Source organism: Ylistrum balloti, unplaced genomic scaffold (genome assembly GCF_031769215.1).
Source record: "Ylistrum balloti isolate Yb309-2 unplaced genomic scaffold, AGI_CSIRO_Ybal_v1 Utg369800, whole genome shotgun sequence".
In the NCBI taxonomy this organism is placed as follows: domain Eukaryota; kingdom Metazoa; phylum Mollusca; class Bivalvia; order Pectinida; family Pectinidae; genus Ylistrum; species Ylistrum balloti.
The window spans coordinates 152,586-169,503 of record NW_026781978.1 but is presented as its reverse complement, the minus strand read 5'-3'; the positions used below and the strand labels follow the sequence as shown (position 1 = coordinate 169,503).

At 34.4% G+C, this 16,918-nt stretch overlaps 1 protein-coding gene across 1 annotated transcript; it reads right to left on the bottom strand.

Moving 5' to 3' along the window:
- Positions 1-256: 256 nt before the first annotated feature.
- Positions 257-1,294, bottom strand: LOC132544476 (somatostatin receptor type 4-like). The gene has a single exon (XM_060208074.1). The coding sequence runs from the start codon at positions 1,292-1,294 to the stop codon at positions 257-259; it is 1,038 nt and encodes a 345-aa protein (XP_060064057.1).
- Between the last annotated feature and the right edge of the window lie 15,624 nt (positions 1,295-16,918).

The following is a 16,918-nucleotide window of genomic DNA, read 5'->3' as shown; positions in this document are numbered from 1 at the left end:
AAATGAAATCAAATAACAATATCAACACCAAGGAATGCGATGAGGCCGACAAAAAAGTAAATCACATTCTTTGTATATTCGTTTTTTTTGAGGCAACATATGACACAAACATAAATCATATTTTAGCATGTGTCTGCACGTTTTCGTTCATGTTGTGAATGTTTGTGAAAACGCAAGTGTTAAAAACAATAAAAACAAATGTTCTTTCACTTTTCACCGGAAACAACTGAAGAGGACCACAGTCAATAATCCAATTTCACGTTAAGTCTCGCAGTATACGCTGCCGACTACCCTCACATTTTGTGTTGTGCTGACAGCATTTGTGAGAAAGAAACAATCGCTTGAGTCCTCGCCTAAAATTGACACTCCACAAGATGTAGAATAAAAAGTTCACACAAAATGTCATATAGAATATGATCTGAAAGATTTGGTTTAACGATCGGTCGGTGATAGTAGGACGGATGTCCGTAAAGGCTGTCATAATGATGAAGCGGACTTTGTTGATGTAGGAAGGCGCGCTTAGTACTACGTAATTAATTCCTATAGCTAGCAGCACTCTTGTTATCTTTACCAGCGATTTCTCCTTTTTTGACAGGCGTGTCCGTATTTCTGACCTTGTTATCCATACATGTTTGATAAGAATTGCACCAATCAGCATAACCAGTATTATGGAAGGTAAAACCAACACTACCACGGTATCAATGTATGTAAAGATCTCGGTGATCCGGGGATGAGCGGCCGATTCTGTACATATATTGTGCCCCCTCACAACAACGACTCCAGACGCCCACATCACAAACAAATAAATGACAATTCCAATGGCCGTCACGGTAGACACAATAACCTTTGCTTTAGGAACTGTACAGAAATATGTGGCTTTCTGCAAATGAAATGTGAATATGTAGTTCTCTACCGTGATGCATACCACAAACCACACGGTAAGGAAACTACAGACGTAAGTCACAAACACAATGCTCTGACACCAAACTGGCTCGTGTACAAGTCTGAAACCAGTTACCTCTAGCCAAACCAGGAACAGAGCTACTAGAAAGAGAGAGCCACATGCCGATAGTCCACCTAAGTAGATGTTGGATGACGTTTTTCGTAAGTCCTTTGATAGAAATATAAATAATGATATAACATTGCCAGTTAGTCCGGCAATACAGATGACAGGCTGTACATATATGGTCATTACGCGGGCCAACTGGTAGAGCACAAGCGAGTCGGAATCGTCCAGGGAAAAGTAGTCTTTGGCCGCCATTTGAGAAGAGTTATTGAAGGAGTGTGTATCCATGGCTTTGTCACTGTAACTGATGACAGATAATCACTGTAAGGAATTATTCTTATGTATGTGAATTTTGCGGTACTTGTGTCTTTACATTTGATGAAGGTGAAACCAGTCAGTTTCCAAAAGTGTTAAAGATGATATGTGAAAACTAAAATCTGTAAATCATCGAAAGTTTTGTGACAAACATGAATCATTTCACATCTATTATCACAAGCAGACGGATAACACAATCGTTATCAAACCGCCGGTAGTAACCTATAAAATTACACTAGACTATGATGGAATTGCTACATCGTTGTTATTTTATACTTAAAAATGGTATGGGTTCCGAGTAGTTGTTATCTTCTTTCGGAACGCTGTCTTCTGTCGGAACGCCCACTTCCGGACTCAGGCAACCTATCGTCGACAAGAATGAATTCAGTCACAGTTTGATTTTTCTCCCGTTGTGAATGGCACTCCCGTTACCACACAAACCTTAAATAATAAGAAATATATCATACATACCTGTAATAATTATGTGATGGTGTGATTGTGTGAAATTTGTGATAATGAGAGCAAATTCTTGAATATAGAACACTTCCATCAAGTAAACGCCACAGGTTGTCACAGTCAGACAGTAATACAAATTGATGCGATATTAAAGCAATTAAGTCTGCGATCAAAATCAAATTAGTTCTTTATCTTTCTCATTTACAACAATCTAGAGCATTGTTTTGATGTCGGCATTAAAGAAAAAAACAGAATTTGTAAAATGTTCATAAATATTCTTTCAGAATGTTAAACCATTATTATACTTTCCAGGTGAATGAAAGGTAAATGAAATGAGCAATATATTATATTGGAAGCTGCAAAAAATAGTCACTATATAGAGGGACTTAACATGATAATCAAGCGAGGGATGTTTTAATTACTCTTAACTTCGTTGTAATATGAACAACTTAAATATTTTGTTATATATATTCTTATTCTATCTTATGACATATAAAAGTACAATGTGTACTTAATGTAATGCTGAAATTCTCGACAGTATATGGCTAAAGGATATATATATATTGACTGTGTGACGGATATCGGGGGGTTAAATTAAAGTTCACCGAATATTTATCCTCTGTAACCTTATTTGAATATCTATTATAGACAGTCCAATATCTATTGCTATTCATAACATAAAGAATTCTTAATCTCTAGTTGATGTATTAGTATCCTAAGCCTTTTGCATTAATCTGTTTACCTGTTGTTACCTTAAAATATGTAAGCAATCAATCACATCAAAACCTACTGACTTCTTTCTTCAATATAAATTGTGTTAGTATCATTTATTTGCCCACCCATTTACAAACGTTCAGATGAACTAGGTGATACCGGTAGTACATAAGATCATCACACAAGGAGGAGGAGTTCCTTCATGGTAGGGGAACAATGGTATAGGTAGATCTATGCTCGTTGTCGTGCTGCTAGCTTTACCAGAATTTAATGACACCATTTCAAAAGTATCACCAAACCTGCTGTACCTGGTTGACCATCATATCTCTTATAAGAGAGAGAACACAGCATGGTTGTTATGGTGATTATTACAGTTAACCCGACACTCAATACTTTGGATAAAATTTTCGTTGTTACTCCCAAACTCAAGTCATACACATCTTACATGATTAAATAATCGTAGGCATTGGTTCTCGGCTTTTATATTGACTCCCTTGATTGCAAAATGTTTATTCACAAAAGCAAAACAAAACAAACCAACAAACAAAAAACGGGGGAAGATTTATGTTTTTTAAAAGTCGATCGCTGAACATGGCATTTCTGATTGTAATAAACTTGTGACTGACTGCGAGTTATAACAAATTATCGAAAGTCTCAATGTTATTCTGACAGCAACATCCAATGTCACATCTCCTGCCATGGTATCTAATGTTATTTGACAATTTTGATATCCTGTCTCTTTGTTTCAGGAACAACGAGATGCTACATCAATGGGATATACTGGACTTTTTACAGAACGGAAATTTGTTAATGCATCCATACATTTCGAGAGAATTATGATTCCAAATGACCTAATGAAAGGTTCCACATAGATACAACAGATTGTTGTAGCATTTGTTTTAAATTCTGCACAGCCTTGTCTAGCCAGAGAGGCACATATCCGGAGTGTGAGTTACCCCTTGTAATAAACAACCCAAGCAATGGACTCAATCAGTTTGTTGATAGATTGCAGATCTTCAGACATCTCAACTTTGAATTGAAAATCTTTCCTGCACAAGATTAAATGTCTTCTGTTCATTAATCGATAATGCCACCATGCGATGTTGAATGAAAGATAAGTCATCAACGGTGACTGAACTAAACAAACAGTCGATAATTTCCCAATAATAGAGAGGATTGATCGTTTTGAATGTGTTTTATAGTCTACAGAAAGCTATTCATTATTCTTAAATGTGACCATTTCCAAAGGCTGCCTATAGGTCATTACCATTATATTAAGCCCTGCTGCCTGGATGTCTAATATCTTGATCTGATCAGATGATCTGGAAACATTAGTTACTTCATTTGCTAACATTTTAATCCTTCGCTCATAACGTAAAAATGTTGTATAAAGGTTACCAGCCGTGGAAAACTTGATAATCACCAATCTTTTGAAATACATCATCTTGCACTATCTTTTCAACCTTATCAAGAGGTTTCTTCCTATCCCTACCAAGCTCATAGTTTACCAAATTGAGGATGTAACAAGAGGGTGCATATGTAGAATGTAATATAATTTCCACTATAAAGAGCTCAACGAAACCAGAATTGATAAGAAAGATATCTTGATAGCCACGTTTATCAACGAAATTAACAGAGCATATGAAACTGTTCAGGATTAGGACCATTTATCATTATCACCAGAAATTATTTACTGATCCTATTTAGGGTAAGACAGGGTATTTCAACTACTAGATTGGATATTTCCTTCTTGTTCGGCCTGATTCCATGAGAGGTATGCCGTCTTTCATGGAAAAGTCATCCGCGCTCTTCGAAATTCATCACTAAGACTATGATTTAATTGTAATATCTATGCCATTTGATTTATCAATTTAAGATGGAGTGTTGCTTTAACGACCTTACGAAATCTTGTCTCTGAACTCTTCAGAAAAAAAACCACCGAGTTTGACTAGTATGAGGTGTTTAGCATGATTTTTCTTACTTGTACCAAACCTGCCCAATTTGTTCTAATAATATATTATGGTTTCCGTTACGATTGTAATCTGCAATTCACTGATCTCGAATTGTCCTTTGTCAGCACAATTTTCTTGCATGGATTAAGACTTCTGCCTTGGTTTTACTACTGGTACTTATGGTACACCTGTGTTACATAAGAAATAAGAAGGGAGAACGAGGATGTTTCTCTAACATTGCATCGAATAGCTGCGGAATATAGGAATTGATTCATATGATTCAAAACTTAAATCACCTCAGCATTCCAGTGATGATATTACATTTGTCTTTTTGACCAATTAGAACATTGTTTTCTAGTCATTGAACTGAAATTCGTAAATTTGCCTTTCCAGACGCAAATGAAACGAAGGTTGATTAAGTTGGTTTTGCATAAAACCTAATCTTTCCCATTTACGTTTCGGGTTTTCTATGGTGTATAAAACAGTTTTATGATCGATTCTTATCAGATACCAGAATCAAAATGGTTGAATACTACGTAAAACATCCTGTTTGAAATGTCGTGCTCCTGATCTCGAGCGTAAAAATCAAACTATTGACGTCAAAAAGCGCGATATTTCCCGCACGTTTTGTTGAAGAGGTTTGATATTTTTTAATTATTATTATTTCCTAATATACGCAACATTCACAAAGGCTTGAAGAATAATAACTATACCATTTGTTGTTATTGACAGAATAAAATGTTGAAATTATTTCTTTGTTAACATGCTGCCATTTACGATCGAAAATTCCTTTAAGGCTCCCTGGAAGGCCCGCATTTTCTATTAACATGTAAACGTCCAACCACAAAAAGCACACAGCACGTGCATCATCGCTATTCACCTGTAAACATGCCAACTTTCTGCATCTGCACATTTCCCCATTTTTTTCCCGTTGATGCTGTGTGTTCAAATTGGTCGCTTTTTTCAGCCTTCGATACTTCGTTTAATATCGGTTTATATTTTCAGTGGGGCAATTTTTCTTTGTTTCGATATCCCCGCCAAGTATTCCTAAATTCCTCAGTCTAAGTATGATGTAATGCTACTTTTACCTAATCCAAGTGAAAAATGTTCTCATTAATCACGTTAGTTTGTCAAATGATGTGTATATTGCGACATAAATTGTGTTAAGGTTTCCAGAGCAACTTGTCTATTCTCAGGGGAGGTCCCATTCAGAATTATTTTGTTTCAGGGTGACGTCAAAATCTTATTTACCGCCTTAGGCTCATCCTACTTTTAAACACAACATGATCCTGTTTACACGGCGGTAGTCCCCAAAAGCCCTGACTGATCATTAATAAACCGTTGATCAACTGCTGACATTTCACAACTAAACCAGTTTTGAAACTAGTATGGTTTGGTAATTGTGCTAGACACACATACGTACTTTGTGGGTTTTACTTTTGTAAATTTACTTACTCTAACCTATGCTGAAATATAATTATTTTGTTTGTTCGAAGGGAACGTTTATGATTATTTTTTATCTTATAACTGGAAAGATAGTGACACCGTGACAACCGTGTCCATTAGCCAATCTCGCCCTAGAATAATATTCCTATATGTCATTAATGGCCTACAACTGTGGTTTATTTTGGTTTCCTACTTTTTATTTTTATATTAACACACCCAGCCTTTCACTGCCAGGAAACCTCTGCCAACGTAATTAGTTTCCTTATGAATTTCGGTGGTGATTTTCCACACGACACTCCATAATGCTCTATTTCTTGTCGATCGAAAAGTCTTAAGCATACATTTAGAGATCATTCAATATTGATCGGATGAGTTAATGCTTTAAGGTCCTCTTGGTTAGTATTTTTGACGAATCAGAGAGAGAAAAGAGCTTCCTAGTTAAAATTCAACTTCCTGCAACTAGAGTTAATTCGCATTAATTTTGGATGTGTGACGAACATAAACGTTTAATGAGCATTACCAGACCCGGCTCTGTGGGAGTGTATATTTTAATGTGATGTCTTATGGGTGGTCGAATGGCGCTATGATAGCTCACTCGCCTTTTATCTAGAAGTCCATAGTTCGATTCCAACAGCGGACATAGAACGGTATGGGGTCTTGTCTCATTTACACCGCTTTCCTTCCTTAGAAAAGTCCCTCGCTCGTTTCCATTAGCCCGTGAGTGATTTAAATAGACTGGAATAACTTGTTGTGCAATTGTGAAATGAATAAAGTAAAGCTCAATCTTATGTCATTGTACTATTGTTCATTTTCATCTCCATGTTTCAATTTTCATTATTTAATTGTTGGCCCCGTAGATGTTTAACAAACAACTGTGATAAAAATATTGCATGCGAGTGAATAAGTGCAGAATCCCTATGAGATGGATAGTAATGTAGCTAGATTTAGAGGGAAATCCGATGTTTAATGTGCACCAGAGCTGGTCGGGTCTCAAAATTGTTGTTCTGTTAATGAGTGAAGGAATATTTCGGACTAGTTAATGTGTGACAGAATAGTCCAGATTTCTCTGTACTACAAATTAGTGCAGATGTTACAGACAGGTACTATACTTTTCTGTTTGATATGTTCATATCAAAAGATTGCTTTAAGACCAATCGAGTGAGTCGAGACTATACATACAGATAGGCATTTCGAAATTTCTCATCCTAGATATGTGAACTTTTTTGAAACTCTTCATTGAAAAGTTATGTTTGGAATGGATCATTTAAACGTGGAGAGAAGGATCTTATAGATGCCCAGGAAATGCATCACAGGGCTGTTTACAATTCATAGAAATACTTATGTTTATATTTGCTGACAAAAATAAAGATAGCTATGGATGACCGACGGAAACATAACCTTGACGTTATAAACTCACAGAAGAGATAGATCTAATAAGTAAGCCAGAAAAAAAGGTGAACACCGCTCCAGTTAATTGGCAAGCTTCTCAGGTACATAGAAACGGTGGTCGTTCGAAAGCGTTTTGAAAGGTAAAAACTGATATTAGAAATTAGTTTATAGAGACAGCAGAGTCTGTTAGACGAAGCTGTATATAGAAACTCACGGCGAAACTCTCACACCTCACATGATTCAACACGTATAGTCAGTCACATCATCAATTATATTCAAATACATAATGAGAACAGTTATGGAAGCTAGTACGAAGCCAGCTAGATGACGTTTTATTTTTGAAAGTGAAGTCCACACTTGAAATATTTAACAAATGGGAAGATTACACACGAACGGCGACGGAAAAATAAGGCTGATTGGAAGGAAATCCTGAGTGTAAAAATCGTGACAAAGCAGCACTTTTCCAATACGTTCCCTCTGGTTTCTGTATATATCATATAGGACTTGTATTTTAATCCATTTACGTAGCCCTTATTTAGAATCTAGTCCTTTATCTTTCTCTACTTTTGACATCAACTGTTCTTTATGAGTGACTCAACCTTGTAAAGAGTTTGTTTTTGAGCATCCAAGTAATTAACACCAAAGGTGAAATATCGTCTTCTTTATTTACCAAACACAACAAAATACATATTCAGAGGGCATCATTTGTATCTTGACGATATTTCATTGAATGGAAAATTCAGCTCAAATTCCACAACAAAAAATGTCGATATAACTTGATTGAAGGCATTTTTCTTCTTTTCATTTACACTGCATTATTTGGTACTGTTTTCATACTTTCTATTGCGCTCCCTCTTTCAATCGATTAATACAATGTAAACACGACAACACGGTCCATTGAATTTCGATTGATTGTCCGTATCAAACCAGGCGAAAATTTCATTACTTTTTGATTGAGTAGTAAACAACCCAAGGAAAAATAGATTGCTTGTGCAAAAACACAAGTTCGTGAATTAACGGGAAAGGATATATCAACACAATATATTCTTTCATCTAATTCAAATCACCTAGCCAGAATTCCTAGCGACTGGAAGAGTCATGGAAACGGACAACCTGTAAGCAGCCAGCTTAGGTTAAAAACAGTTATATATCTTCCGCAAAACTGGCATATTACCATATTAATAGAAACAACAAAAGGATTGCATCTTGTTATATAAAGTTACAAAATATTTTCATCAATAAATCAATTCTAAATAATCAAATTAGACATTAACGTTAAGATACTCTGTCTAATAGCTAATACAAGCAAATATAACGTATGCATAATGTAAAACTTATGTATAGAGTTTAACATCCAGCATCTAAATATAACTGAGAGAAGAGGAACTCATGTGAAAATACCACATTTTATTTCAGTTATAAAGTGTATGCCAGATAAGTGAATAACACTTTTTAATACAAATTTAGTTAGATACAGGAAAGGCAAACATTGAGTAATTTGCATCATACAACTGTTTCGTCTGTGTAGGGCTCGTCAGTAATGCTAAGGACCCCAATTTTGAAACCTAGGAAGCGGCTGAGAAACATTCCAAGTTGTCGAAAGTGAAAATCAATATCCAGATTCGAAGGTGAACTAGACCTTAAATTCAATAAATTTTCATAAATCTGATTATTTTAGGATGGTGTACCATCGACTTAAGATGAGGGCGACCCTCTCTATTTACTGCCACTGGATTATTCGATAAAGGGTATTTTAATACTTCCTAAAGCACGCCTGTTTTCCACACGATCAATACAGTGTAAACACGACATCACAGCTCACTGAATTCAAATTGTTTATCCAGGAAAAACCTGGATGAAATAACTCTCCGACTGAGTGGTAAGCAAACATTGAACGACAGCTATATGCCATGACACTGGTATTTGTCAGTGATATAGTAACTAATGATAGGAGTCATGGAGATGGAAAATTAGTGACAAAACAGTTGAAGTTTGTTCAAAACTGATATGGTGCATTGTATTAAATACAAAAAAGAAAACGGTAAATTTGTAGTAACATGTAACAGTGTTTCCTAAAGGTTGGAATTCGCAGTGATACGTAAATATCTGAATGAGCATATCAATTTTTCTTCGTGAGTTCAAATCAGATAGACACTTATGTTTAGATATTGTGTTTATTCAATAAGACTTCGAAATAAAGAATAAAAAGCACGTGCTAAACTAAATGAAGGTATCTCAACATATTTTAGTACAGTGATAAAGTGTATGTTAGATAATGAAATAATGAATAATGAAAGTGATTTAACGTGAACGTGAAAACGGTATATGTGATATGTGTTTAAACATGTTTAGTTTCCCTATTGTTCCCATTGACTGTCAGGATCTGACTTGTTAAATCACTTACATAAAGAGACATGAAGTCAGAAGAAATGCAATGACTTCATTTATTTTCAAATTATTCAATGATTAAAGATGGAAAGTAAATTTCCTTTTTAAGTTGATTGCATGCCATTAAAATATTGCAAAAACAAATTTGCATGATGTCGTTTTATGAAAGATTTCATATATGCTGTATCTGAACTCAATTTTCATGCAATTCTCGACATATCTAAAATTTTTAAAAAAATAAATAAATAAAATAAACAAAAATCACATTGGCAATGTTCCTTGTAATTTTTCATACTCAGTGTATCTTATCTTGTATTAAAACAATTTTTTGGAAACATGTTCGTCTTGTTTGCAAACATATATTTGTACCGTCATTATTTGTACATTACATAATCTGTATCTATAAAATTATTTGGGGAGACTGCTGAATTTCCAAACATCAATACCGAATGACCTCAAATGGTGGAGGCACCGGACTTATTCGCCTGTATCTGGTGATGAAGGGTAATTCAATAACATTACATGTTAATATACACAAATATCATTCACATATAAAGAGGAGAATTCCATAAGCTTGTCTGCTGTCAAGTCTTCTTGTCTTATGGTGGTAATAAAATTTATTGAAACTGAAAATTGAACAAGAAGAGGTAATATGTAATTGGATATGTAAGTTTCGGAATATTTCAACCGTGTTTTTTTTTTTTTTTATATATAGTTTTCCCGTCCTATCCCTTATGAACTTGTTTGACTTTCAGCAGGTGACCCCATACCTTTTCACATCTTTTCCGGGCATCGAACCCCGGACGGCTAGGTGAAAGGAGAGTGCGTTACCACTGCGCCACCCGAAAATCATTATGGGCAATCCCATACATAGTTTAAGTTGTGTAAGCAGTGCCACTTCATCTGTAATAATATCAAGTTACTTAATTAAATACTGCGTTGATTAATGGAACAAATAATTATAGAACAAAAGGTTTTTGTTTTTGAAAGGTAAATAAATAACTAGCTATATCAAGAATTAAGGATGTTGTCAACCTGTGCGGTGACGTGAATGTGAACCGCATGATATCTATAAGGGTTATGGAAGAAGTAAGGAGCTGAAGACACCTTATTTATTGCGTGATACTGACCAACATAGTAATGAACGAGCGATTCAGTAAAACGGTTATGTATGACATTGTCTTTCAGTTACAAATTGAACCATTGCATTGATGATAGAGTGATGAAGAAGAAAAGTTGTGTCTTGTGGTGTTTTTCAATTTCATACGAATCAATATAGAAATTGACGAGAAATTCAGTAGAAAGGATTAATTCATCAGTTCCTTAGAGTCTCCTAAATGCAACCAGCACATTGTGACAGCATATTGTATGAGGTCATTAAAACTCGGGTAAAACATATGGATACAAATGAAAACCTACGTAAATGTATCTGTCACCCTGCCTGCACTTACTTAACCAAACAAGTCAGCATCCGCACAAGTGCACTAATCGCTCAATGCTCAACTGAACCCATACCATTGATAGCAACTGTGATATTTGGAGATTCTAACTGCAATCTGATGGAAATATCCTAAACAAATTGTGCTCAAAATACGAACCACAGCCAGCAACCTGGAGAAATTACTTAACCTTAGAAACCAGGAACCCACTATAGAGAGTGAAGCAGTTCCTGATAGTGTTGTTAATTTCGGTATCATTAATGTTAATGAACCTGCAAGCAATGGTATTGACAGTATCATCAATGTTAGGACAATAGTTAAAAAATAAGATGTAATTTTCTGCGTGCAAGGTTAACATGTTTCAGCATCTTGCTAAAAGGGGAAAAGTGTCCAAAGAAACAAAATAAATGTGGGAACATTTAGTAAACAAATATTTTCTACAAGGTACTAGAAAACTAGAGGTAGTAGAAATGATCACATAAATCAATGGAGAATTTATCATTTTACAAATAGATGAGAAAAAGAGTTATATGCACCTAATGGGGAACATGATAAAATGGAATATTTTTAAGAATAGGATACACAAGCTCAGAGACTTAAGCGTCGATGACTCAAAATATATCTTATATATGGACTGCAATCATTTTATCCATAAACAACCTTAGACAGGAAAAAATAGCACATAAAGAGTTGAAATGAAGCAAAATTAATGAAAACAACTTCCTATGGAAGAGACATTATGGATTAAAAGTTATCACTTTCAAAGAGAGAGAGAGAGAAAACATTCAAAAATTTATTGTTTTCAACATATCAAGCAACTGATTTTACAAAAAATGACCACTTTGGTTCGCCGATTGTAATTTCGAAATTTCCATGAAATGGATAGAGTTAAAGGATAATTGAAAAAAAATATGGATAACATTAATCACAATACTCTAGGTATTTGAAATTGGAAAGGGGGATATGAGAGTAAAATCCGATGATGAGAATTAAGAAAAACATAAAATTCAAGAATTATTTGTAATGTAAATGTAACGCTGGTAAAATACTAGCCAGAAGATACCGTTAGGCTAGAGAAAACTTCTAAACGGAGGCAACGAACTAAATAATGACCTCTGTTACATTTAGCTATAGAATGAAATGAAAATAAATGCTTTGCGATGGTGATCCTGGACTGATAAAAGTAAGATATATTTGAAATATTAATCGTTCGTCAGAAGAATGATTTGATGAAGTATCTCAATTATAATGGGCAAATATTCTACACAACAAACATGAAGGCAAAAATATTGACTTTAAGATAAAAGATTGGAACCATGTTAGGCTTCAATAAAAGCAATATATTAGACAAGAAATTTTCAATGGAATAGCCTGCACGGAATTTCATCCACTGTACACAAACTAAGACAGACACAACATTAAATGGAGTAGGTATTTTTGTAAAGAAGTAAAAGAAACTCTAAAATATCGTTTTGGCTGGCGAAGGTTATAGAATATGGTTCATGATTATAGAATCACTTAGTGAATGTACTTAAACTTTATAAGACATCTGCATGCTATCGATAAATACAGTATATGTTAAAGGGTGTTAACAATGATGTATGTATAAAAGGGTTACATGTTTTATTGTATGTGATGTGTGTTTCTCATATAAAACAAATGACTGAACCAATATCAATCAATATGCGCTTGTATGGTAAACCAGGAAGTTTCAACGAGTTTTCACTGTCACGTGAAACTATTGACATAGGGAGGCGTAAACTGTAAAGTCATTGATTTTCTTTGTTATGTCTTTTATGTTGATTCCCTTGGGCACTATTTATCAACGAATCCGTATGTCTCAAATTAACGCAGTGTCAATAAGATTGACAGGCATTCTTAATGGGGACTGCTAAAAGCAGGATAGAGTATGGAACTTAAGTATGTAATACTTTCCAAAACGAAATTGAAAAATCGTCTACGCATTTTTGTTTTGAAACCATTTTTTATATTTTGTATTTTTAAATATAAGATGAAGTATATGCGAAACCATGTGTCCTTAGTTAATCTGTCAGCTGTGTACATGTATTAATGCAGCCGTGATATTCGATATCAAAAACTTTTGATGCCACATACACCACATAGATTGAGGAAGGAGATATGCTGCTATCTAGATATGGACACTTCAAAATAAGAAAGACGCAATAATCATGCTACAATCACGCGTAGTGAGTATACTTCCTGATGGTTGTAGGAGCTGTTGCTTTCCAGTTCCGGTGAGAAATATCATGGACATAGACAATAAATATATGCAAGATTTAAAATACAAACTTAATCAGCAACGTATATAAAATTGAAAAGGGAGGAATTGGTAAGGTCATTATGACATGTTCCGAGAAGTTCTTCGACATATTCAGCCTCTTATGACAACAAAAAGAGCAGATTTAGACAAGTAAAACATGAAATGACTCAATGGTTTGCGTGCATGCAGAGTTCAACTGAAATCCATTTCAGTTAATCACCAAAAGCACGCAAACGTTTGCATCTAGCACATTCACTGGGTCTTCATTTATCCGTTGACGTAGACGCGACAGTTCTATTAGAACGCTAGCGTGACTTGATTATAAAATTTTGATTGAACTCGAACGTTTCATTTCTACCTGTGATATTTAATGCTCATTTATGATAACATTTTCGATTATATCCAGTTTGTCCATCTAGAAATACACTCCGTCTAATGATTGATGACCTGATAATCATGTACACGCTATCAGTAGATACCAACACCAATAACCTTTCAGATTCGATGCGGGCTGCTTTATTCAGCATTTATCAACTTTTTTCAATGCTTCTTTGGTATCGGCGACAAGGCGCTAGTACATCTCACCTAAATTTTGACTTTACTTTCGATCACTTTGTACTTTCCACATGGCTTCTATGTTTAAAACTTTAGGCCCTTAGCATCACTGACGAGTTATAGACGGACTAAAATGGTGTTGTTTACTTTATGTTTGGCTCTGCTGAATCTAATTCTTGATTTACATTAAAATGTGTTATTTATTGTTTGTGGTTTGTGCAAACTTCTGATGATTTAATTCCGTTGCTGTTTATAGCTGATAACACGTCACGTTCTAAAGCAACGATTAAAGTAACAAATGTTTTACAACCATAATTCCTTTTATAAGTTTATTACAGTTATAAATAAAATGTATCGTTGGATAGACTAGTAAAACAAAAGAGATCAACTTAATCAAATGTAGACGTTCATATCAAACAATGCCATTTCATATTTCAACAAAACTAGGGCAATAATTTCCATGTACAAATCCTAAAGATAAAGTAACAATGATGGCAACTTATATTTTCTGCCCTATCAATTACCATACAGTTATCTTATAATAGTTTGCTGCACAGATTTGTATTTCTCTAAATCTTATATGGCAAAAACCAATAGTGCGAGTAGTTTTTATCTTTCAATATTAACATCGAACATCTTAAAATCTAAGTGCCAAATTTGTTTGTAAGATAACTTTTTGTTATCAATTTTTTTATCATTAAAATCAGAAAATCATTATTAGTGTACAATATTAATATCTTTCTGATAAGTGATGGAAGCCTGAGATTTGAAGCAGATGTGGTAGCTTACTTATTCCATCGGATGCTGTGAATATCAATGATAAACAGTCCATACTATTGAATATAATATACCAATACAAAACAAACATTCTTGTTAATTACCTTTACAAATGTCGTTCATATCCCTCAATATTAAAATTGTTTCCTCCGAAAAATGCTCTCACAAAACTTGGGTCCAGTATACAATCTTTCCTCGACATTGCTTGCGATACCACGTGCGCTAGGGCTCCTGAATTCCGATATACTGTGACAGAACAGCTTGCCTTGTGTCAGCTCGTCCGCGGCGAATCAATATCTAGGTGTCATCTAAAAGCGATTATTTTATTTTATGCCTTTCATCACAAGAATGCATATAAACTCTAATAGCTAAAAATGGATAATGTTTCATGTCAACGTTGATACAGAGGACTAATTACAACATAAAACAAATCCATCCATCGGGTGAAGCGAATAACCGCAGCTATGTAATATATGTTCTCTCCTCTCGTATATCTATAGTGCCATGGTATAAAGATGCTACCAAAACTAAGTATTCCTATTCAAAACTGTACGGACATCTCCGTGATACTATGTAGGATTGTTCAGAAATATATAAACATTAACGATAAATTTACGGTTTGGCGGAAATTCTCTGATATTTCCCACAACGAAATGTTTAAGAAAGGTACCTGTACATTTTGCGTTTAATTGAGTGGAAGCATTAAGATGGTACTTCATGTTTGAAACGATTTATTAAAGTTGTGACAATCTAAAAGTTGTATTCTGAAAATGTGTTAGTAATACTCTTGATTTTGTTATCGTTCCTGTGAATCGTATAATTGATAGTTTATAGATTTAAATATATTTTGATAATATTATTGACTCATAAATTTCTTATGTTTTTTTTTTATATTCTTTATATTGCGATGTACATTCACATGTGGCATTTACTTAACTATAAACGGTCGTTTCATTGAATTTATTGCCATCCTGAACGGACCCTAGGTGACAGAAAAATAGAATGACGTCCGATATGACGTAGTCAGTATTTATCTGTCATCCTCAGGTTGCATTCATATTGCCAATAAATGCAATCATTCAATAGGTACCGCAGAGCATTCTGAGAGACATTGATATCTTGCGATGTGATACTATAATAAATTGTATTATGAGTGATACAAAGTGTTTCGTATGTAAGCTTTTCTCAATAGATCTGTTAAGTCATGACCACACTTTAACACATATAAAGACATGGCCCGAGATTTGAAGTAGAGATCTTACAGTATTTATTCATTAAGATGCGGTAAACTTTTTCTTAGAAAATCAATGTTTCCAAGCTGAGGAAACGCCTTCTTTCTTTAGTTGAAGAGTGAATGGCGGTACAGATAAATGATTGTGATATATACGTCCAAATTAAATTATTGGTTCTTCGGGGAAGAAGTCGTAAAAATGATAGGATGATGATTTTCTTTATATAAAGCAGCTGATTCAATAATTGAAGTCCTGTTCTCAATATCCTGGTTTTGTGCAAGACGCCAACTACAGACAGATAAACTAAAAAAAAGGTTTCCAGACATGTAAGTTGACGATGATAATGGGCAAGTTGTAAGTCGTCTTTAGGATCTCATCGGGATTATTTTGCAAAAATATTTTATCATGTCGGTATGGGATTTGGAATACGTATCACAAGATGTACAGAACAAATTCTTTGAAATTCATATCGTAGCATTTTATGTGTATCTGAAGAATTGAAATGCACATGAAAATACATTATATATAGCCAGAAGAAGATAATAACAAGATCTGAATAAGAAGCATCACAAAAATAAAATCTAAAAATGATTATAACACATTATTCACAAAGCAATCAAAATACAAAAAAAAAAAACAAGAAAATACAAACATGTCAACATAATCATAGTCCAAACTCAAATTCCATAAAACTAGATCAAAATATGGACAAAAGGAAGATTTACATAGCAACTCCAAAAAAAGTACAAGGAGAACAAGACCAAGTTCCGGAAGAATAAGCGTCTTATGCTTCATCGACGACACACGCCATGTAAACCTTGGTCAATCTAAGTAAGTAATGTCATGTTCTCAAATGAGAACAAAGAATACAACAACAGAACGAACAGGCAAATTAACGAGTATCGAAAAGTAATAATGAGATTAAGGATCAGGATTAAGGTCGACGCTGACAGGTCGGTTTTGTTGTG

What these genes read in the sequence shown, in the direction of transcription:
- LOC132544476 (XM_060208074.1), bottom strand. Translation starts at nt 1,294, where the DNA reads ATGGATACACACTCCTTCAATAACTCTTCTCAAATGGCGGCCAAAGAC.